The following is a 24,781-nucleotide window of genomic DNA, read 5'->3' on the forward strand; positions in this document are numbered from 1 at the left end:
TTAATTTTAAAAAAAAAGAAGTGATCTGAAGAAGTTGTCCTCCAATATCATTCTTTAAAAAAAAAGAATACAGAAACTATAACTATCATTTTTTATATTATAGAAAAAGATGAAAAGATGTTAATTTTTTAACGGACATCTAATACAGTAGCTTTTACTTCTTAACCCTAGTTTATTCTGAAAAACTCACAGTGCTATTCAACCAACAGATTTTCATGCCCCATCTTCACCTGAAGCCCGTGGTGTGTGTGTGTGTGTGTGTGTGTGTGTGTGTGTGTGTGTGTGTGTGTGTGTGTGTGTGTGTGTGTGTGTGTGTGTGTGTGTGTGTGTGCGCGCGCGCACACACACTGTATCTCTCCACTGCATGCCCATGGATCTCTATGTTGTAAATAGCACTGTGCCTGGCACATGATAGGTGCCCAAATATTTGTTGCTGTTCACTGAAAAATAATTAAAGAAATACAACATGAGTAGATTAATAGAGTCCAAAGTGAAGTCAGGGTCTAAGAGGACACAGACTGGAGAAAAAATTAGAGCTAGAGAAGGCCAAACAGAAAGACTTTCCGGAGAAAGTCAAATTTTAACTATTCAAGGAAGAACAGCTATAATAATAGAGTTATAATAATAATAGTAATGTAACAACATTGATTAAATGTTTGATATTTGGCAGGAGATATGCTGAACTATTTATACGTGTTTTCTTTCTAATTATCATAACTGTGATGTGGGCATTATTTCAAGTTTACAGATAAAGAAAGTGATGCTCACAGAAGTTAGGCAATGCGTTCAGAGTCGTGCAGTTATTAGCCATGAAGCTGGGAAACGAAGGCAGGTTATCACCTGGCTTGGATGGGGGAGGGGGAGTGTGGAGCGGAAGGAGAAAGGCACTAAGTGTCAAAGGACCCTTGCAAGCTGCAGCGCCAGGAGGCTTGCAGTGACTGCAGTGCAAATGGAAGAGTGAAAAGAAAGTTAGCAACAGGAGATGGCAGAAAACTTCAAAGACCTGTGGGAGAAATTCTCTGGATTTTTGAGCAGAAAAAAATTTCCATAATAAAACCCATGCTTGAGGAATGCTATTATAAAAGGTGTGTGGACAGGAATATTGGTGGTCATAGGTAGAGAACTTGGGTAGAAGCTTTTTGTAAGAATATGATTATATTACTTATGGTTAAAGCAGAAGAGCCCTACACACCGATTCTGTAAAAGTAGTTGGTGGAGGGGGTTGTTGTTTTTGTTTTGCAATAGGTGGGCCAGTTTTGTCCTCCAAAAACAATCAGGGCCTGCGAAACATTTACAGGTACTTCATGATCAGAAATTACACATATCCCTTAACATCCTGCTTAAGAAAAAAATCCAATTATTTCTAATTTAATTGTAGCATAGCTGGGATCAAACAAGAGTGATTAGCTAACTGCTTTTGACATTTACTTGAACTATTGGCTCCAAATATCAAAAGCATCTTGAAAGCAGTATTCTTCATCTTACAAAGATCATTTACATTTACAACAGAGAGTTCCTTTAACTTGCAGAGTCTGTCAATTAAATAAAATTATAAATTAAATTAGTTGCTGTTGCTGAAAAGAAGTTGAAAATCCAGTTGAAATGCAACTGGATTATCATCTCATTGCTCTTGTCTAAATGCAACTGGATAACCCATTTCTCAATTTTTAAGTGCAGTTTTATAACTTTATATTATCTTTATTATATTATAATAATTATTCTATATTACATTATCTAATTTTATATTAGCTGTATATTATCCCTAAAAAGTCAGGGAATTAAAAAAATAATCTGATCTTTTATTCTTTGGCTCTAGGCTGAACATAGAAAATGTACATATTCCCTTACCTTTGCCTCTTCTATCCCTTAATACATGAAGGACTCTTACATACTAAAGGGTTGCACAGATTTTAATAAAAGCATTTCATTTTATTTTATTTCATTTGTTATACTTTATATTGTATTTTTATACATATTTTATTTGATTATTTTAATAAAAGCAGCACCTTCTATGGTGCTGGCCTAAATAGTTGCAATAGAATCTTTCCTAAGAAGAAAACTCCTCCAAGATGTCTGAAGCAGTGGGCTGATAACTTCTCTGAGGACTAAAATATGATGGGGTGGGGGGAGGGAGACTCCGTAAAATCAGCTCGAAGACAAGAAGGCTTTGTTTATGTAACAGCATGTCCTTGAATATCTGTATTAACCAGGAAAATGCCCTCTGAAGGCACCGTTCTTTGTGAGAAACTTTGTCACTATGAGTCGCAGCAAAAGCCCACAGCTGGGCCCCTCTCAGTTCCCTCTGCCAGGCAGGGACTCCTCCCAGCTCTGGCAATCTCAATGAGGAGAGCTTTTTATCCCCAGGGCATCTGTGTGTGTCTCCAGTTAGGTAAAATGATACATAACAGAAACCTAAGAAATATCATAATAAGCACTGGAACTCAAGCGGTGCAAATCTCTGCCTACTAAAGGGCATGACATCATGGATGTGAGACACTGGGCTATTAAAGAGGGAAATGATTCCGTTATCCATGCCCCTGGCACACTTATTTCCTCACTAATGTAATCACATACCCAACTAACTGACTAACCCAACTCAAATTATCATAAGTTATGAATTATGAAACTGTTCTGAAAGTTTACTGTACACGAAAACAAATTTGAGAATATCCACCTGATAATATTCACATACCGGTCTCTTACGTGTCAGCCTAAGTATACTATATTATTTTCAAAAAGAAGAGTTTCAAAACCAGAAGAGTTTTAATTAACATAGACTAATCCACAGTAATGAATTCACCTTTCACCTGTCTTCTCCAACGTGTTAAGTTTCTGAGATGACAAATTGATGACACTAATAGTTATAATCCTAAGAGTTATAAAGATGTTACAGCTGAGCTAATATAGTCACATTGTGAGTTAATCCATGGCCATCTATAGTGTTCTGGACACCACACCAGGTTCCGAGGACACAGGGGCGAACAAGACAAGACATAATTGCTGCCCTCTCAAATAGAAACGTGTTCCAGATTTTATGCCACTACATCAGACAGAAACAGACATGAAAAGCTGAAAGTGAGTTGTGCTATATATGAAATAGTATGTAAATTATACTACGTATGTTAAGTATGTAAATTAATAAATGAGCAGGGCATCTGGCTAAATAATCTCAAAAGCAATTTTCTCTCTAAAGAGTATACCAAGCTTCCCCAGAGAGTTATGTACTGGCAATAATGAGCTACCCTGGAATCAAAGGATAACTGATAAAATGCTTCTGTTCATTTCTGATAAACCAGTGCTACTAGGAGATATCGACTTGGACATAAGCTTTCATGATTTAAGTGTTACTCTAAGACTGACAAGATCATCTACAAAGAACAATAGAAATGAAATTTCTAAGGCATAGTCTAATCCCATGGCAACTATTATAAGAGTCCTGCACATTTCCACTGAAACTACCTCTCATATCAGACTGCATAGGCTGGGGAAAGAGAGTGGGAGCTCTGGAAAAGGCAAGACCTTCTTGTTACACAGAATATCCCCTTTTGGGACAATCATTGTCTTGCAAAAGATACCAACTATGATTGATTTGACTAGATACTTCTTAGTATCTAGTTTCAGATGTCACCAGCCAATCCAGAGACTTAGAGACAACTAGATATTCAGTCTGGAGAGAGGCTAAGAAATCAGAGCTAGTGATGGGGAGTTTCACGCTTGAAATTGAAACTGAGTATATGGATTTATTTCAGAGGGTAAGAAGAACACTGTCCACAGTCCTGTGAGCCCTGCTTTTCAGTGTGGATATGCTTGTGCTCTGACCTAGGGCAAAGAAGGGGAAATCAGTGATAGACAATTAATGGGGAGAAGAAAAACTGAGAGTGAAAATGTGTGTGTGTGAGAGAGAGAGAGAGAGAGAAACAGGGAAGCCCATTGCCCACCAGGTGAAGACTGAGTCTCTAATTGAAAGTCTCCAGTGGCAGCCCATTCTAATAAAAACATAATTCAAACTCCTTTCTAAGACTTAAAATCTTCACATAAGCGGTCTTCCACCTGCCTCACTGACTTCATCTCCTCTCTTGCCCTTTTGCACTCTTCTCCATCTACAAGTCCTCCAGACATCCCAAATTCATTTATGCCTCAGGGCCTTTGCAGTTGCTGTTCCCTCTGCCTAGAATGCTCTTCCTTCTGCTCTTCACTTGACTGGTCCTTCTCATTATTCACATCTCACTTCAAATATGCCCTCCTCACAGCAGCTCTCTGACTGCTCTAAACTGGCTTCCCCCATGCCCTGTCTGGCACGTGCCCACATTGCATTGTCTTTGTAACACTCATCTCTATCTGAAAAACGTTTTTCCATTTATTTGTATCTGGTTTATTGATTCCATTTCCCACAGAAACACAAGCTCTGTAAGAGTGGGAGCTTCATCTGTTTTGTTCAACGCCGCATGACCTACCTAGAACATCTATTACATGGTGGGTACGCAGTAAATATTGGTTAAATCTCAAGTCCCACCATATAGATGACTGTGGAAAGTCACGCAAGAGCCACTGCAAAACCACTCTCTGCTCCCTCATTGCCCCATCAAAGCATAGTGACCACGACCCACAGCTACACCAACTCTGGGCCTGCTTCCACAACCCATGAAGGCGAGAGTAACGCCGTTTCCCTTGGAGAAATTTCCAGCTTCCTTTCCATTTCCTCATCTGGAGGCCTTATTCCCTCATCTCCCACAGACCTTTCCATTCCCAACCACATAAAAAGTAAATCAATGTTTAAAGAATTCTTCAAAGACCAGCATTACTCTGTGCTACTGGATGAAATGATGGCATTGGCCCACTGTGTTTCAAGTGTAAGGGGGAAGAGAGAATGCAGAAGAAGAGATCCTCTTCACTCAGCGTTCCAGTGTTGAAGGTAAGAAAATCTCCTAAGGGTTGGGTGCTTTCCTTCGTCTTTTCCCAATGGTCCAGGAAGAGGAAAGCCCTGATCAGATGCAGAAGGTTGTGACCGTAAATGGGAAGCTGGATGACCAAAAGATCTGCCCCCCGCAAAAAAAAAGAAGCAAAGGAAAAAGAAATATGGATGAGACTCAGATCCTACTGCTCCGCACTTTTACCCTCATAACCTCATCCCCATAATATTATCGCTTCTTAGCCTGACTGTATGGCAGCCAAGTTCCTGACCGAGTCTGAGACACTTCCACCAATTCAGTCACCATCATGGGAAAGAACGCCTGCTAACCCACTGTGGTGAGGGAACTGTGCCTCTAACACCCTGACATGGAATCATAAATACAGTTTTCTACTGAAACACTGTAATGTCCAAGGCAGACAGCCTGTTCCATACATCAAGCTCACTCCAAACTAAATACTTTTTATTTCTAACTTACCAGGGTTCGATTGGAAATCCGTGGTGTGTGCTGTTGTCCACTGTATTTGGGAGAAACAGGAGAGATTCATTTCAGCTGTGAGGGTGGGGCTGTAGCCCTGGGAAGATTTCTTCCAGGCAAGAAGGATGAGCAGGAACTTCAGTGAGAATATACACGTATTCAGAATGAAAAGAACGTTCAGAACATAAGCCAATGGAGATAACATGACCTTGTAAACCTGTAAACTTGTAAACCTGCACACGCAAGGGCCATGTCAAAGGTGTGGAGAAGATGGACGATAACTAATTGTTGAAAGCCTGGAGCTAATCAGAAGGAAAGACAAAGTATGCAGAGCACCTACTCAAGAAGCCAAGCATGAGGGGTAATTAAGAATTAATCTGTGGGGAGGGTGGGAGGGAGGGAGATGCAAGAGGGAAGAGATATGGGGATATATGTATAACTGATTCACTTTGTTATAAAGCAGAAACTGACACACCGTTGTAAAGCAATTATACTCTAATAAAGATGTTTAAAAAAACATTAATCAAAAGAAAGGGGGACATGAATATTTGTAAGTATTTTCTGAAAATTATATGTGTAGCCATTATTCAGAGTATGTTTTCTGTATATATTTCTGTTTTGATTTAATAAATAGTTCTGAAAAAAAAAGAATCTGTGTTCCGATCAGGGGGTAAATAAATGAGCGTTGTGGAAGGCAAAGGAGAAAGATATGCAAATGAATGGAAGAATTGGTGAAGAATGTCTGCTACAGAGGCTTCCTGGAATGGTGTAAGGCAGAGGTGAAGTGACCTTCCTGTGATCCATTCTAGGTCACTTAACCTTGGGCAGTCTCAGTTTTTTTAACTATAACATAGGTTAAGCATTCCTGTCTCATAGGGTGGTTGGGAAGATTTAATAAAATAGCATAGATTTAATAAAATAACATTTAATGGCATTCTTCTGCCAAAACTGTTCCTCTATTCTTTTCTGAGCCCCGAAGATTTGTATTGATTCGTGGCATAAGAATAAATTGAGTACTTCTAACAAATCTACTGAAACAATCAAAACAGCAGTCTTGTTTTATTGCACCATAATACGGAGACACGGTACAATCTGCGGGTGTGGCAATCAGAGAGGGAAGCTGCTAAAAATATTGCTCTAGAGAAGCCCCAAGGGCAACCAATGAAGACCTCCCCTCCCCCTCCAGGATTAAGGACAGTTTGAAGCCAGAACAGGAAAACACAGTTTCTAGAAGAGTTCTCTCCTCATAAACCAAAGTTGCCATTATCTAAAGTACCTCCGGGACAATTAGCCTTATTCAGAGACGACAAACTATCAATAGATAACAATCTAAGAGTGGCTCTTTGCAGATCTTCGTGTTTAAAAGCAGTCGTAGGTGAAAGGAAAAGGAAACGAAAACGAATCACTTTACAAATGTCAAATCAGCATGCTTTCGAAGGGAAAATAACCTGCCACCCTGACCAGGTCCTCCTAAATATTTAACATCTCCATATAAATAAAAAGATAGTTTCATGGTCTGCAGCCGGGAGAGAAAGTTTTATGACCGGAAAGTCAAATATCCAAGCTAGCCTTGTAAAAGCTGCTATCAGAGACCAGAAGGTTAGTGTGAACTTGGGGCCAGAGGGCGAGAGGCTTCTGGCCGATCGGCAATTTTCTTAACTATCTACCCCCAGCGGCGCTCCTCTTAAGCACATGCGGCTTTGCTGAGTTTAGAATCTGCAGTTTACGTAGTTTCTGATATGCTGGCATGCAAGATGTCTTTTTCATCACCACTCCCAAGAACCGTTTCTGAACCATCATCTTTGAACAGCAACGCCCAACCCCGTCCCCAACCTCCCTCCCCGCCCTTCTACTGAAGACCCTCCCCCAAAAAACTGTTTTGGGTTTGTTTTTAGTTTCTGAAAATAGCTTTTGATAGATTTTCTTTCAAGCCAAAAGAACAGCACACAGGGGCTGAGATCGCCAGGGAGCTGGGAAACAATCCGCCTCAAAACCACAAGCGTCTTCTCCCCTACCCCCTAAACTAACGGCAGCCCAAGTCACGGAAATTTTCTCACCGCCGCCCTTTCCTCCAAATTGCCTCGGAGCTGGGTTTGCTAGGTCTAGTTCCACCGTAACGGGAAGAAGGGTTTCTAGCAAAATTTTCTAAGGTAAAACGCGAGAACCTTCCAGACCTCTCGCCCCTGCTCGCGTACAGACCCTTTTACAGGCAAACAATAGTGAGCAAAGCGCCCATCACCCCCGTCGGCCTTTCCTGCGCGCAAGCTTCCAGCGCCCCTCCCGCCCCTCCCGGGAGAGCACCTGGGGCCGAGCGCCCCCGACTCCCTAAACCCGGGGGTACGGGACCAGCGCACGCAGGCTCCTCGGGGGAGGGGGGGTTGGTGCGTGGAGGCGCGCCCCCGGCCCCTGATCCTCAGCCTTAGGGGCTGCAAAGCCCGCGGATCTCTCCGCTCCGCCAACCTCCCTCCCCCGGCGATACAAACCCGCAGCGAAGCGGGCGGGGTAGAGTTACCCGCCGAGGCCCCGGCGCGAAGACCGCAGAGGCGTGCCGGGCTCCGGGGCCAGAGGCCCGCTGCTCTCGGCTCCCTCGTCGCCGCTCGCTCCAGCCGGCTGCTGCCTCTCCCGCGGCGCCTGAAGCATCGAGCCGCCGAAGCCCGCGGCCGGCGGTAACCGGAGGAAGGTGGCGCGGTTCAAGGGGCGGCGCGGGAGGGATTCAGTCTCCCTCGGACCCGGCGGGGGAGCGGGGAAGGGCGCGGCGCCGCCCGGAGTCCCAGGCGTCCGCCGGTGCGTGCGCTGCCCGCCGCGCCCGGGTTCGGATCTCCGGCGAAAGCGCCTAGCGTCTCCGGTGCCGCGGAGAAGCTCCTCCCGCTTGGCGGCTGGCGCCTGATGCGTGGTGACCGCGGCCGCCCCCGAGTTCGCGGAGGAAGGTGCAATGCGGAGGGAGCTGGTGGGGCTCCCCGTCCCGGCTCCCCGGGCCGGCTAGGTGGGAGCGCGGCCGAGCCCCTACCTTTCCGGCTGGCGGACACCAGCCGCGCGCCCTCTCCGGGCGTCCCGGACAGGAAAATCACCGCGAAGGGGGCCGGGGGAAAGCGGCGGGTGGCTTCAGGACAAGGTAGGAGGATCAAGTTCCACAGCCAAGAAAACACTCCCATCCCGCCCTGGTTTGTTTGGAAAGCTGCAGGGGCGAAAGTGAGGGGCACCTCGGGTGCTGCCCCCGCCCTCCCCGCCGGGCTGGCAGGCGGCAGAAGTAAACACTTTTTGCTTGGCGCGTGGGGGGACTTCTGTGACACGAGGCGGGGCAGGCGGTTTGGTCGCCAGCAGGAAGGGAGAGAGTGTTCAGAGAGACCAGAATTCCTGGGCTCGGCCCTTCAAGGACAAATGTGTTAGTGCTTTTTATCTTTTGGAGGAAACGTTACTTTAGGGAGAAGAACAAAGGTGAGACATGCATTTTCTTTTCTTATTAAAGTAGGTCTCCCTTGAGAAAAGCGTCTTCATACTTGGATAGCTGTGAATACTTTTTTTTTTAACATCTTTATTAGAGTATAGTTGCTTTACAATGGTGTGTCAGTTTCTGCTTTATAACAAAGTGAATCAGTTATACATATACATATGTCCCCATATCTCTTCCCTCTGAATACTTTTTAAATTTCAGTGTTTGTGATATAAATCACATGCCATCAAATGACCCCAGGGAGAAGAGCCACAGACTTGGTTGCAATTCAAAGTGACTAATGTGTCAGGCACTGAAACAAAGTCCTCCGTCTGTGATGGACCTTCTGGTATTTGTATTAATTTTAACAACAGCCCTGGGAGGCAGCACTTGTTATTTTCCCAGTTCTATCAAAAAACCCAGAGGGTTCAGAAAATTCCTATCCCTTTCCCTTTCTACAAATTGCCTGTGAAGTAACCCACACAGGTTTTGTCATTTTAAAGGTGGTTCCTGAGACATCAGAGTCGTGAAAGATGTTTAGGGAATTTGTCCATCTGGGCCCATTTTTCTTGAGGTTACTTTGCTTTTTTAGGTTCTCCTGAGTTTATTACCCTTCTCTTGTTCATGATTTTCAGAATTAAAGCAGTGGTATACCTCCTCCCCTCTGGCTTTCCTAGGATTTTTTAATCTGCAACGTCATGTGCTAAGGGGAGAGGCAATCCACTGTTCTTAGGTGACATTTGTACTTCTTCATAGTCAGTGACCAAGAAGGCACTGTTCACCCTAACCTAATTCAAATTCCACCTCCTCCTTTGGCCTGTAGTGTGACCTTGAGCAAGTGACTTAACCTCAGTATACTTCCTTTTGGCCACCTCTACAGTGAGATAGTACAACCTATCTTCAGGGGTTGTTAGGAGGATTAAAATAGATGATAACATAGAGAATTCTCAGCACAGCGCTCATCTCAAAAGAAACATCAATCCAGGAAGTAGGAATATTAGCTGCCAGTCCTTTCCCACCATGAGTCAGCTACCCTCCATGTATCATGTCTGTTTCTCTCATTCATCCTGCAAACCAGAATAATCTCATCCTAAAAATGATGAAATGGGGTCAAGAGGTTAAGTAATGTGCCCAAGGTCATACCACCTATTTTGGAGCAGTGATTCGAATGAAAGTGCCCGGAACCAAAATCAATTTTCTTTCCGGAATGTCATATCACTATGTTACTATCTGGCGTAAGGGCTTTTGACCTGTAAAACTTTCTTTTTTTTTTTTAATGCAGGATACATTATTGCATGGGCACATTATTGCAACTATAAAAATTTTGAATTCTTGTGGAGGGTGATAAAGAATTAAGCAGGGTGAATTTGTAGCCGTCTCTGGGATAGTGTTTTTGGTAACTTTTTCTGGGGGGGAGGGATGTTTTCACAATGTGACTATAAGTCAGCCCTTGTGTAGAAGATTTATTCTAATAAGGTGGGAAGGGAAGGGCCAGGACTACTGGGACATGCAGGGTCTTTTAAAGATCCCTGAAATCATAATATTTAGGCATTGTACACATAGGGCTGGCCTTGTTTGCTAGGTTTGTTTTTTGATTATGGATGGTGCAATTTCTTTGAATTAAAATGATATTGTCTCATGGGATGTGTCCCAGGGTTTCCAGGGACAGGTGAAAGCCAGGTTCCCCGCACTACCCTGGGGTACCATTCAGCACTCTAGAATCACAGTCTACAGTAAGGTTCAAGAAAGTAGTATTTCTTCTTCACCCCAGTATACAGCCTGCCTTCCAAATTCTCATGCCCCGTCCCAAGTGCAGGCTTTCTTGGCATGATTGATGTTGGACTGTCTACTCCATGCAGAAGTGACCTACTTGTAGGGGTGTGCTGTCAGCAAGTCACATCAGATCATAGTAGATGAACCCCAGGACTGGAGATACCCACAAAGTGAAAAGAGGCCACTTTCGCACAATATCCCCTCATAAGTGAATAATAATTTTTAAAAAAGTTTTTGTAACATTCTCAAATCTTGGGGTGTTCAGTTTTAAACGATATCTGACTCAGGACTGAGCTTGACCAAGCTAACCCTTTTTACATACAATCCTTCCTCCAACTCTACATAAAGATCCTGCCAGCCCTGTCTTTATCTCCTGCAAGCAATTATTTAAACAACATGTGCAGGGCCTTCCTTGGCAGTCCAGTTGTTAAGACTGCACACTTCCATTTCAGGGATGGGTTTAGTCCTTGGTCGGGGAACTAAGATCCCAAACACTGTGTTGTGTAGCAAAAAAAAAAAAAAAAAAAATCGAGGACATGTGCATCTCAAAAATAATAAGCCAGTGTGTAAGGAGTCTAAATCCTAACTTAGAGCTGTGAGTCTGCCTACAGTGTAGAAAAACTATTGCTTTAGCAAATGGCAGTTTAGTACTTTCAAGCAGAGCCCAATCTTCTCCAAATCTCCATTCCAGAGCAAGGGCTCAGCTACACGTTTGCATATATAAATAACCATTGTGTTGTTTTCCCCAGTATTGTGAGTTCATGAAAAAGGAATTCACATCTACCGGAAAGCTTATTTGCCACTTCATAAATGATAGTGTCTCCTTATTCTACTATTCTCCTTATTCTCCTTATTCTACTAGTCCTGTCAAGGTTTCAGAGGTCTTAGTGGCCCAGTAGTTGTCAGGAACTGCATTTACTCTCCTTCCACAAGCTGGAGAGGGAGGGAAGGGAGAAGGTGGAACTGGGGTTCAGCAAGTTCTAAGCACATGAGCATGTCAATATCTCTGTGGTGGGAGCCGTAATTAAGACAACTGATGGAAAACAATTGCAGTATTATTAAAAAGGGTTAATATCCAGAATATATATAAAGAATTCCTATGGATCCATGAAGACAACCCATTTAAAAATAGGACACAGGTCATAAGCAAGCAATTCACAGAAGAAAGACAAATAGTCCACAAACATGTGCAAAAACTTTAGTGTCTGTTTTATAATAACACTGTGTAAGAAAAACTAGACAGTAATGAGAAATCAGATTGGCAAAAACTAAAAAGATTAAAGAGTCAATTAGTGAGTTTCCAGCAAAGGTGGCAAGGAAGCTATTCAAGTAACTGTAAAGTACTACTTCCTTTTTAGAGGGCAATTCGGTGGTTATGCTAAAGTTCCTTGACTTATCTCCCTGGAAGGCAGTTCTGGCCTCAAGCCAAGTGATCTAGGAATGAGGACCAGGTGGGAAAGGAACTGAGATCTCTTCCTGACTCCTAGTTACCCCGACAACGAAAAGAGGTTGGCCCTTCTGGTTGCTGGGTAGCTCCCTGCACAGACCGCCAGATGGTAGGACACCTCCCCGAATTGTGTGTGGGCGGGGCGAGGGGGTGGGAGCAGTGGACAAAGCTGCTGTATCTTGGAGCAGCTTGCTCAGAGCTCTTATTCAACCCTGAGAAATGTTAGAAGCCTGGACCACTGTCCCAGCTGATGTGCCACCTCACAGGAGAGAAGGGAGATGTCTCACCCTTCCCATCTGTCTGTGGAGATGCTCTCCTAATTTCCAGTCCCATGACTGATAATTGAGACAAAATATCTGGGTCACTTTACTCAGAGCACTCACTTAGCGCATTAATGATACTTAACATTTTTAACAGCTTTCTTTCATCATAACTGGTTTATGGAGCTGAACTTATGCTACTTCACTTCATGGGAGTGTTGTTATAGGATGGATCCCTAAAAGTGGAATTGCTGGGCAAAATGTACATAAACCTACACTCAAATAATTAACTATTTTATATTTTCATGTTCAAAACTTCATGCTTAAAAAACAAAAAGCAAAAAGCTATTTTCTATAGCACTCCTGAAGCAGAGTGCAAGGTGGAGTCATTACAGTGGGCTGTGAGTGGCACAAAGGCTTCTCTGCATTTCGCAAACTCCAGTCTGCTGTAAATGCGTGTACCTTTCAAATCAGCAGTTCCATTTTTTAGGACTCCATCCTGCAGAACTAATTACGCAGGAACACAAAAATATGTATGGGGATGGTCACAGCAGCATTGCCTGTAATGTTTAAAAACAGGAAAATAATGCCCAAGAATAGAAAGTGACTAATTAGATTATGGTAGTATATCCTAGTAATGAATGCAACTATTGCAAAGCTATTATAAATATGTATATACATATACTGATATGATGACAGCTACAGTATATTGGCTTTAGAAGTTCTACATTCATAAAACACATACGGTGTGATCCATTTGTATCAAGCAGAAAAATAAAGGACCACTGGTATGTGTGTATATACTTGTGAGTACATAAGAAAAAGTCCTGAAGGCTACACACCAAAATGTTGACAGAGATTTCTTCTAGAATTATAGGGGTAGAGAAAGAAAGGGGATTTTTGCTGCTTACCCTAAATCTATCTAACTTGAAGTATTTATAATGTACATGAGCAATATTTGTAATTTTTAAAAAGGCACTAACAAAGTTATTTTTATGTGTTTGGGGAAAGAGAGTAAAAAAAAAAATCCAAAATAAAAATGCGTCAGTGTTTAGGTACAAATTTGAACTCTCTAACTTGGCGATTCCCTACCTGTGTGCTCTTTATTCTATACAATGCATTTTTCCAATCAGTAGACACCAAATAGAAATATCAGATGAAAACAAAACAAATCCCTTAAGCCCATGTTGAAAGAACAAGAAGAAAACCTATGTGAATCTTGTGTTTATTGTGCAGTGGAAAAAAACTAGGCATGAAAGAAGCTTGAAGAAAAAGGTTAATACATTCGAGCTCATAAAAATGTAGTTTCTAAAGGCAAAACGCTCCAAGAAATAAAAAGACAAGTTGGGAAAAAATACTTGCAGCACACAGCAAATGGTTACTTATTATACCAAGAGCTCTTAGGGGGCCAAAAAAAACCCCAAGAATTTAATAGAAAAATAGGCAAACTACATGAACAAGCAGCACTCTGAAGAGAAAAATAAACATTACTTAATTAAACAAATATGTATGCCTACTATGTGCCAGGCACTGTTCTGAGCAGGTATATAGCTGTGAAGGAAACAGACAATAATTTCTGCCCCTGTGGAGCTTACATTCTAGTAAATTTGAAGAGTCTTGACTTCACTAATCAAATTTAAAGTTATGTATCATTTGCACTTATTGGTAAAAATGATTATTAAAACCCAATGTGGGGACTTCCCTGGTGGCACAATGGATAAGATTCCACACTCCCAATGCAGGGGCCCTGGTTCCATCCCTGGTCAGGGAACTAGATCCCACATGCATGACACAACTAAGAGTTCATGTGCCGCAGCTAAGGAGCCCACCTGCCACAACTAAGACCCCATGCAACCAAATAATAAATAAATATTTTTTAAAAATATAAAAACCGGGCTTCCCTGGTGGCGCAGTGGTTGAGAGTCCGCCTGCCGATGCAGGGGACACGGGTTCGTGGCCCGGTCCGGGAAGATCCCACCTGCCGCGGAGTGGCTGGGCCCATGAGCCATGGCCGCTGAGCCTGCGCGTCCGGAGCCTGTGCCCCGCAACGGGAGAGGCCACAACAGTAAGAGGCCCGCGTACCGCATTAAAAAAAAAATATATATATATATATATAAAAACCTTTAAAAAATCTTAGTGTGGAGATATAAGTACTTTCCTGTGCTTTTTGTGAGAATGCAAATTGGTCAGGTTTTTTTGGAGGATATTTTAGCAAAATCAATTATAATTTTAAACATTTATATACTTTGTTGCAGAAATTCCACTGATAGAAACTTCTGTTGTAGATATCTTTGCCTAGTTATACAAAGTTGTGTTTAAGAATTGCCATTTAAAAAAAAAAAAAAAGAATTGCCATTTAGATATTGCATATAATGGAGAGACACCATGACTCAAACAGCCATTGGTAAGGGATTGGAGTAATAGGGTTCACATATACTGTAGATTTCTGTATAGTCACTAAAACCATGAGTTAGTCCTATATCTAATGACTTGGAATAATGTCCAAGATATTATTAAATTTAAACAGCAAGTTGCTAAGCAAGTTGCCTAGTAGGATCCTGTTACTGTTAGATATACAAAAAATAGAAATAATGATATTTATAGTACAGCTTATGTTAGTACACAAACAGAAAGTATCTGATACGATACACACCAGACATGAACATTAGCTATCTCTGGAGGATGCATTCATGGGAGGACTTTCCTTTCTAAATTATTCATTTCAGAATGTTTGATTTTCACAATAAGCACCATTTGTAACCAAAAAAAAAAAAAGTAGAAATTTCAAAGCATTTTATGTTTTAGGAATTTTTACATGCAGTTGCTTGGAAACATATCAAACTGAACTTTGCTTGTTGGGGAGTGGGGGGGGTCTGTGGTTTTTTTGAGAATTAATGACAAAACTCTGTTGCAAAGGGAGGATTATACACCATTTTCATCAGAACCCTGATAGTGACAGTGTTTTAGGTTTCTATTATTCTCAACCTTTGAATTAAAAGGAACTCATCTAATTTCAAACTTGCAGGGAATTCTACATCACCAAACAATATTTGTAAGAGACTGACTTGTCAAGCAGAGAGACACTGGTGGGATACCAAGTTGGTTCTAGGGAGTCCCCCAGGAACCTCGGCCCCTGCATAACTAGGAACCTCTCCCAGCTTTCCGCCACCACAGCTGAAGATAAACATAGGGGATTCAAGAGGGTAGGGGAAAAAAGAAGGGCAAGGTGGAACTGCTGGATATACTAGGGTTAATTAAAGACACTTCAGCTAAAATTCGAGTCAGAACAGGCCTGTAGTGGGAGCTTTCATGATCTGCCATGCATCTCCAATTACTCCAAACAGTAAAGGTCTTGCCTACTTTACTATCCAGCAGGAAGAAGAAAACTTCTCTTTGCCCAAGGCCAGCCCAGCCAATCATAAACTGTAGCAGCCCAACCAATGAAAAGCCTCCATACTTTGAACTCCCAGCTTCCTCCAGTCGACTCCTTGGTTATAATAGCCCTTCCCAATCCCCCCCACCCTTCGCTATAAAAGCAGGTTCCCGTTCCTTGTTCTTTGGATTTGTCTATGGTCTGCCATGATTTGCGTATCCAGAATTGCAGTTCCTCTGGCTATTCCCCAAAAAACTCGTTTTTGCTTATATTATTAAAGTTGACAACTCTAGTGTGACATATTATACTCCTGCCCGGTGCTAGGTGATTTTATAGACTGCATTGCTTACCACACATAGCAAACCTGTAAGCTAAATATCGTTATTCCCATTTTCCAGATAAGGAATTAAGGCTCAGAGAAATTACACAGCTTGTCCAAGGGCCCAGATCTAAACTTTGAACCCATATTAAACTCTTCACACCCATGACATAGTGCCTTTCTATTCAAGAGATGAAGAATGTGAGAAAATCAATTACATGCTACAGTGGGACATTTTGGGAAAACACAACCATGGTTAATTGAATGAGAACCTTGTGAGGGCTTAATTAGCCTTTTGTGCATGGGTATCAAAATGTCAACTGAAATGGAATTGTAGTCATTTCCAGTTTCCAAAAACCCAGAATGTTTTCTCCAGGGATATACAGAAAGTAAGTTACTGAAACCTTTCATCAGAACCCTAGCCATCATCCCTCCCAGGTCAGTCTGCTCTCTTTCACACCTGAACTCACTTGAGGGGGCAGATCCCATTTTTAAGGTAATTATAGTAGTAGAAGCAGTAGCTATAATGGCATCAGGGTCACCACAAAGAAAACATGCTCAGCGGCTTCCTGGAAGCATGCATACCCAGTACTTCAATTCTTTATTTTTATTCCTCACTAGGAATAGTTTATTACACTACAGGACATTATGAATAAAAGAGGACCAGTATCAGTAATGAAAACCTCTAGATACAGGAACCACTTATGAACATCTGAAGTAGAAGTAAATGAAGGGTTAAAACTGACGATTGTTTCCCAGTGATTTAAACTAGTAGTCTGTTTTACTACAGTTTTCATTTTTACTGTATCTTCTTGTCAGCTTTTTAATTTATTTTGTGTGTGTGTTCAGATTGGCAGCAGTTTTTTCAAATCCTGCTCATGACTTAATTATTACAAGTCTATTAACACATGGTGATATACTGACCATCCAAGCAACGGTCTGCAGTGCCTCAGAAGTGGCAAATACTGATAAATTTCATCTTCACCATCACTTTAGTATTATTCCGTAAAACTGTGGGTTTCTGAATCCCTGCCTAAGGGACTGAAAAGAAGCACGTATAATTTTGGTTTTGCTTGGAGAGAGGGATGGGAGTAGGCAGGATTTAATTGTATGCCTCTGTGCCTATTACAAGATAAATTAATGCATTTTAACCAAGCCAAATCCTAGACGTTGGATCCCCCAAGTTTTGTATAACTGATAAAACATTTACTGTCTATAGATTTAAAAGCTGAATACCGTGGAATCTTCCTGGGTCCATTAACACCAAGAGTCCTGCCACTGAGACTCTCTCAGATAAAATTCTAATCCACAGGCTGGAAAGCAATAAAAATCCAATACTAAATATTTGGAAGTTGTCCCTAAATTGTACTTAACTCCAAGATGATTCATAAGTTCATTTGTACATTGCTTCAGGAAATGCGCATGTCCTTGCAGTTGTCACCCCCCGGCCCCCCCCGCACTTACTCTATATCTGAGATCTCTCTGGGACCCACTCACCACTTCCACAGAGGGACTGGGGAGTCTTCCATTTCTAGCTCCGACTACTTGCTTAATTCTCAATCGTGTACTCCCAACTGCTTGCTGAACATCCCGTCCATCATGTATTTATCAGAACCCACTGTACGCAAAGTACTTTACAAAAAGCAGAGTCTACAAATAGAAAACTGAATTTTTAGTCTTCCACACCAACCAGCCTTTCCTCTTAACTGACTCATTATTACGGATAATGCTTGTCATCCTTGACCTCTCCTTCTTTTCCCCCATCTTACCTGAACTTCTATCCTTCATGTCATTAACACTCCACATTCAGTCATCAAATGCATATTGATTAAGTGCTTGCTATATGTCAGACACTGTTGAAGGTGCTAGGAATACAGTTTGCCGGTGAGGAAACAGGCAAAAATCCTTGCTCTCCTGGAGCTTATATTCTAATAATTAACAGTGTCCTGAAAGAGCTTTCAAATGTCATCTTGTTGAGCCCTTCATCTCCATTTCACCCTCTCACATGGTGTTTATTTCAACAACACCACCCCCCAGCCTAGATACCCAGGGCCACCCCATCAGACATCCCACCACCTAGAGCAGCTCTCTGTGTGATTATATCCTGGAGACCCACAACTTGCTCTTTCACTTCCCAACATTAGGCAAATCTCTCCAAACTCCGCTTAGGCCTCTCTTCCCTTTCTCTCTAGAACACCCTGACTCCCTGCCCCACCCAAACAGAGAACAATAGTGGACTCCACCTTCTCTGCCTCCATCAGTCTATGCTTTTGAAAACATATTTCAGTCATCTTTTAGGGATCTGGTAACTTTTGTCTTTTTATCCTGTAACAGAAAAGTCACTGAACAACAGAACACCAAAGCATGGTTACCTTCTAGAGATAGAGGAGGGATGAATATTTATAGCAGGGATTCATGGGGAAACATAAAGAGGTTTAAAAAAAATTCTTTTTTTTTTTAAAATAAATTTATTTATTTATTTTTGGCTGAGTTGGGTCTTTGTTACTGGGCGCGGGCTTTCTCTAGTTGCGGCGAGCAGGGGCTACTCTGTTGCGGTGGGCGGGCTTCTTGCTGCTGTGGCTTCTCTTGTTGTGGAGCACGGGCTCTAGGCATGCGGGCTTCAATAGTTGTGGCACACGGGCTCAGTAGTTGTGGCTCACGGGCTTTAGAGTGCAGGCTCAGTAGTTGTGGCACATGGGCTTAGTTCGTCTGCGGCATGTGGGATCTTCCCGGACCAGGGCTCGAACCCGTGTCCCCTGCATTGGCAGGCAGATTCTTAACCACTGCGCCACCGGGGAAGCCCTAAAACAAATTCTTATTAACAGTCACCTAATAACACAAGGCAGAGTGTGGCAGCCCCAAATGAATACAAACCCTAGACAGGAGAGAGAGGTAGGTGAAGCAGAAAGAAAGTAACATTTCTTGAGCCCTAAGGAGGGACTTGGCATTCATGATCACATTTAATGATAGCAAACCTGGGAGTTAAATATTACTGAGATAGTATGAAGAGGACAAAAACAGGAACAAAACCAGATTCAAACCTAGGTCTGGGTGGGTCCTGATCCCTGGCACATGCATTCATTTGGCAGAGAGAGAGGGACCTAATGCTTTTGTCCTGAAATCCCTCAAATGACTGACATACACAGAAAAAAACTAAAGTGCACAGATATAACTTAATCCCCAAGTTTCTGGATTTTGATAAAATAGTGATCCATTTATGTCTTTAATTTTTTTTTATTTTCAAGCTAAACACCAACATTTCCATTTCATTATCATTTCTATTTTTTTCCCTAGTAGAAATGATGCTCTTCTTACTGTCCTTAAACATAAAGATCCATCCAGGAGTGACCTAACAGGTAAAAACAGAGTCTGATGCAGTGTTCTGTGGGTCTTTTTATTTCTTCCCTTTATAAATGTTATTTCACAATGAATTAAATACTTGCTTTTGGAGTTGAGTAGCCTTTCCCAAACTGTGTTGTTGGAAGATGCTAATCTGAGTTCCAAGCATACAAGATTCAGGACTTCCCTGGTGGCACAGTGGTTAAGAATCCATCTGCTAATGCAGGGGACGTGGGTTCGAGCCCTGGTCCGAGAAGATCCCACATGCCCTGAAGCAACTAAGCCCTTGCACCACAACTACTGAACTTGTGCTCTAGAGCCCGAGTGCTGCAACTACTGAAGACTGCGCTCCTAGAGCCCATGCTCCGCAACAAGAGAAGCCACAGCAACAATAAGCCACCGCACGCAAGGAAGAGTAGCCCCCTCTTGCCGCAACTAGAGAAAGCCCGCGCAGCAACGAAGACCCAACGCAGCCAAAAATAAATAAAATTTAAAAAAAAAAACAAAAGAATACAAGATCTGAGGCAAATAAGATTGAGTTCTAACCCTCCTCCAAGCCACAAGCAATACATATTAGCATATCAAAGGATCAGATAAAAACAACAATAAAGAACGGTGTTTAAATTTGCTTAGTGGTTAAACAAATTTAAAATCAGCTTGTAGGGCTTCCCTGGTGGCGCAGTGGTTGAGAGTCCGCCTGCCGATGCAGGGGACACGGTTTCATGACACGGTTTCATGCCCCGGTCTGGGAAGATCCCACATGCCGCGGAGCGGCTGGGCCCGTGAGGCATGGCCGCTGAGCCTGCACGTCCGGAGCCTGTGCTCCGCAATGGGAGAGGCCACAACAGTGAGAGGCCCGTGTACAGCAAAAAATACCCAAAAAAACAAAAAAACAGCTTGTCTTTGTGGGGGAAAAGACTCTTCTTCAGTATTCTATTATAATCTACTCTTCTATCTCCCCAAACCAGTTAACAGGAGAAAAAATTGCTGTAGATTTGATTCTCTGTATATCCAGTTAGAAAACCAAGGGCTGGGATCTTTTCATAAAAATCAACCATGAATATAAGTTTGGACATGAATGTCACTTACTTCACGAGAAATATTCTTAGAAAAAAAATCGTATGGCAAACTTGCAGTGACAGATTTATTTTTGTTTTGTTTTGTTTTGTTTTTTTGTGGTACATGGGCCTCTCACTGTTGTGGCCTCTCCCGTTGCAGAGCACAGGCTCCGGACGCGCAGGCTCAGCGGCCATGGCTCACGGGCCCAGCCGCTCCGCGGCATGTGGGATCTTCCCGGACGGGGGCACGAACCCGTGTCCCCTGCATCGGCAGGCGGACTCTCAACCACTGCGCCACCAGGGAAGCCCGCAGTGACAGATTTAATATAAAATTGCTTCCTATTGCTCTAGGAACCATACGGTTATCAGCATTTCTTAATATTTTACTGTTAGTACTTAATACAATTAGTCTTTTTTCAATAATGTGTGTTTTGGTTCAGATATAATAAAATGAATTCTGGTCAAAATTCAGGTTAATTTCTGAAATCATCTATCTTTTCGCTAGCTGGCTTTTCTTCATCTCTGCAGAAGTAGTTTGTGCAATGTCAAATGTTTTGGCAATCAAAATCTTAGTGCAACAGAAATTCCTTTGGCACCAACCCACGCCTACTTATTTCTACTAAAACTTCATAGTACATCACAATGTGAAATGATCATGTTAATAGGGGGAGTGGAATTGGATATATACATCATGATTTCATTGATTTATTCATTTATATGTTTATCGAGAAACTACTATATACCCAGCACAATGGCATTCCAGGCATCAGACATACAGAATCCTAGACATTGGAATTCCTGCCTTGAGAAATGTTATGAGGGAAATAGGCATTAAGACTACAAACACTTACTGAGATTCTATGCGTCAAGCATTGGCTAAGTTCAAAGAGAACAGTGGTGAATGAACAGATTTTCCACCTTGATGATGATTGCAGATGAGCAGACATGTAGACAAACACTATTTGTCAGGGTATTGTAACTGTTGGACATAAACAGCGTGGTGGGAACTAGAGGAAACAACTTCCTGGGAGCATTTGGAAAGATGATATTTGTAATTTGCTTTATGCAGAAAATAATCTTCCTTGTTTATTTTTTTCAAAAGGTTTTCCTTTTTTGTGTTATCTTTGCTTAAAATAAGACATGCATGTACTTAGAATTCGCCAGAAGAGAATCTTACCCAAGGATTCTTAGTCACTGAGATATGAATGACTTTTCCAAAGAGGTCTGTAGAGGTCTCACACTCTGACCCCATCACCTAACAGTTCCAAGCCCTAATTATTGCCTCAGATTTTTGGCCCCGCCTCAGGGTCTCTCATTCTGCAGGACTAGAGTGTGGCCTGAGAATTTTTATTTCTAACAGGCTCCCAGAAGTTGCTGATGCTGCCTGTCCAAGGCCCACACTTTAATAATAAGCATGGTTTAGGGAATTAAATATACCAACCGCTCAAGTTAAAGTCATTATTAAAGGACTGCAAGACAGATGATATCTCTGATTCATAGGAGGAATAACAAGGCATACGTTAGTAATAAAATACAAATTTAGATAGGCAGGCAAAATAAAATAATAAATATTTTATATCCTAAATGCAAGAATCTATTAACTTGAAGTCAGAAATCTGTTATCACTGATTATCAGGATTCAAAATACTTAGAGGTTGAGATGCTTTATGGTTTAACTTGAAATAACTCTTCTTTTCCTCTTCCATAGACAGACGTTTTAGAAATTTAGATTTTAAAAAAAAATTCTGACTACATCCAAACGAGTAACATAATGTTAGATTTTGTGGTGAGAACACAGTCCCAAGGATGTGGGGGAATTTGTTATTTCTTGTGAATGGGCCTCTTGGGAAACAAACTTCTAACACAGCATCAATGAGAGCAAACAAAAGGTACTAGGATGGTGGTGACAATACAGGAGGTCTGGGCAACATGAGGGGGACAGATGCCAACTAAGAGTCTTTAAAAAAAAAATGAAAAGAGAGAATCTATATTTTTAGATTAATCTGCCTGCAGTCTGAAAACTCAATGTGCCTAATATCAAGAGGGCTACACTCCTAGGCTGTTATTAATAGAAACATAACTACATCAAGAAAAGTATCTATGCTGTATTATTTTCCTCCTGCTGCTAAGCTTTGTTACAGCAAATCATACTTTATTGGCTTAAAACAACACAAATTTATTTCCTTACAGTTCTAGAGGTCAGAAGTCCAAAATCAAGATGTCATCAAGGCTGCATTCCTTCTAGAGGTTCCAGGGGGGAATCAGTTTCCTTGCCTTTTCCAGTGTCTAAAGACCACTTGCATTCCACGGCTTGTGGCCCTTCTTCCATTTTCAAGGCCGGCAGCATAGCATCTTCAGGTCTCTCTGTGACACCTGTTTCTCTCAACATATGTTCTTTTCTGACTCTGACCCTCCTTACCTCCCTCTTATAAAGACCCTGTAGTTACCTTGGGCCCACCTGGATAATCTTCCCCTCTCAATCTCCTTAATTATGTCTGTAAAGTTCCTCTTGCCATTTAGAGTAACATTTTCACAGTTTCTGGGGACAATTTTGGGGGGTACGGGGTGGAGACATTATCTGGCTTCCCACATGTGCCATTTATTTTGTCCTGGCCAAAAACCACTTGGAGTAGTGTTTTCAATGCTGGGCATCACATTTTCAGGAGGAAATTGATAAATGATATTCTATAGAAGAGAAAAATCATGAATCATTCATTCAGTCAGCAAACATTTGTGAAGTGTTCACTATGTGCCAGGCACTGGGCGAGAAGAACTCTGGAGATGCCGATAAGAGCATAGGAGGCTGTAGGATATAATGCTTATGGAGTCTAATCATCTGGTTTTGAATCCTGGCCTCACCATTTATATACTGTGTGACCTCGTAAATTACTTAATCTCTCTGTGCCTCAGTTTTGTTACTTATGAAACTGAGATAAAATTATAACAGTCCCATAGGGTTCTTATGAAGATTATGTGAGATTCTTTTTTTATTTTTTTGGCCATGCCAATGGCATGCGGGCTCTTACTTCCCTGACCAGGGATTGAACCCATGTCGTCTGCAATGGAAGCGTGGAGCCCTAAACACTGGACTGCCTGGGAATTCCTAAGTGAGGTTCTTGATAAAGCCTTTGGCATAATGACTGGCATGTAGAGTTCAGGTAATGTTGGCATTGAGGAGGCGTGAGAGGACTACTGCAGACTGTGGAGCGCCTGACAACCATGCGGAATTTGGAAAGGCTTTCCAGAGCTAGGTCTTGAAAGTTGAGTTTCTTGTAGTTCATTGAGGAGAAATAAGGGATGTACAGTGAGAAGACATAGTGAAAGATTTGGAAACCACAAGGTATGGCTGAGCAGAACGGGGGAATTTAGCTTAGGAACTTTAGGAAAAGAGTTAGGAGTCACATGAGAGCTACATTTAAATCCTGTTGCTTGGGCAGTTGACACAACACAAAGAAATTAGGCTTATTTTCTTCTATCTGGAAAAATATCCAAGCCCAAGTGAAATGACAAAAAACAGCATTCATCTCAATATTTGAAAGAACTTGTGAATAATAAGGATTCCTTTAATGGGGTGGGTGGAATCATATAAACCCTTCTCTGTGCTCCACTGACCGTCAAATACACTGCCTTCTTGATGCAATGGTCTGTCTTAAATTCATTTTTCCCTGTACCCTTGTCAATAGAAACCCAAAGATTTTAAGGACTCGGCTGGCCATAAACTTTAAGGGAGACTGGGCTTCTCCCAGTCCCAGGGGTGTAAATCAGGATGGGTTTGAACCAACCATGGCAGCCACTGCCTTTGTGGTTGAGGAGGTTAGGAACCAGCATGCCACACGATTCTCGCCAATGCGATAAGAGAGGAGGGCCTTTGGAAAAGTTTTCCTCGTCTCTTCAGAAGATAAATGAGGAGAGGGAGTGCTCTCTCTGTCCTTCTTCCAGCTGGGAGACATCAAGCCAGCGTCTGGAGAAGGCAGAACAAGAAGACAGAAAGGATCTGGATCCTTGATGAGGTTGACCAGCTGCTAAATGATCTGACCCTGGAATCGTTATAAAGTATGTCTTTCATTATATTAATATGTAATATATTAAAATACATTCAGTGTTAAAGTCAGTCACATTTTTCCTTCTTACAGCCCCAAAATCATCCCGCATATACAACTAGCAGTCTAGAACCCTGACAATCCAGGCTGTCATCAGAAAATAACCATGGGGGCTTCCCTGGTGGCGCAGTGGTTAAGAATCCGCCTGCCAATGCAGGGGCCATGGGTTCGAGCTCTGGTCCGGGAAGATCCCACATGCCACGGAGCAACTAAGCCCATGCACAACTACTGAAGCCTGCGCGCCTAGGACCCATGCTCCAAAACAAAGAGAAGCCACCGCAATGAGAAACCCACG

General features: G+C 42.2%; 1 protein-coding gene across 9 annotated transcripts in view; it reads right to left on the reverse strand.

Moving 5' to 3' along the window:
- The window catches only part of ST3GAL6 (ST3 beta-galactoside alpha-2,3-sialyltransferase 6), a 77,160-nt gene extending 68,745 nt beyond the window's left edge, over positions 1-8,415 (reverse strand). For 2 of the 9 annotated variants that reach the window (XM_067739139.1, XM_067739137.1), the window contains exon 1: positions 7,445-7,591. Coding sequence is in view for 1 of the 9 variants with exons in the window: in XM_067739142.1 (XP_067595243.1) it covers positions 7,900-8,027 (128 nt within the window). In the remaining 8 variants the exon portion in view is untranslated. Of the gene's footprint in view, positions 1-5,387; positions 5,405-7,444; positions 7,592-7,870; positions 8,170-8,394 lie in introns of those variants that run through there. The other 7 variants (XM_067739132.1, XM_067739134.1, XM_067739133.1 and 4 more) reach the window with 6 other exon arrangements.
- Between the last annotated feature and the right edge of the window lie 16,366 nt (positions 8,416-24,781).

This window comes from Pseudorca crassidens, chromosome 5 (assembly GCF_039906515.1).
Source record: "Pseudorca crassidens isolate mPseCra1 chromosome 5, mPseCra1.hap1, whole genome shotgun sequence".
NCBI lineage: Eukaryota > Metazoa > Chordata > Mammalia > Artiodactyla > Delphinidae > Pseudorca > Pseudorca crassidens.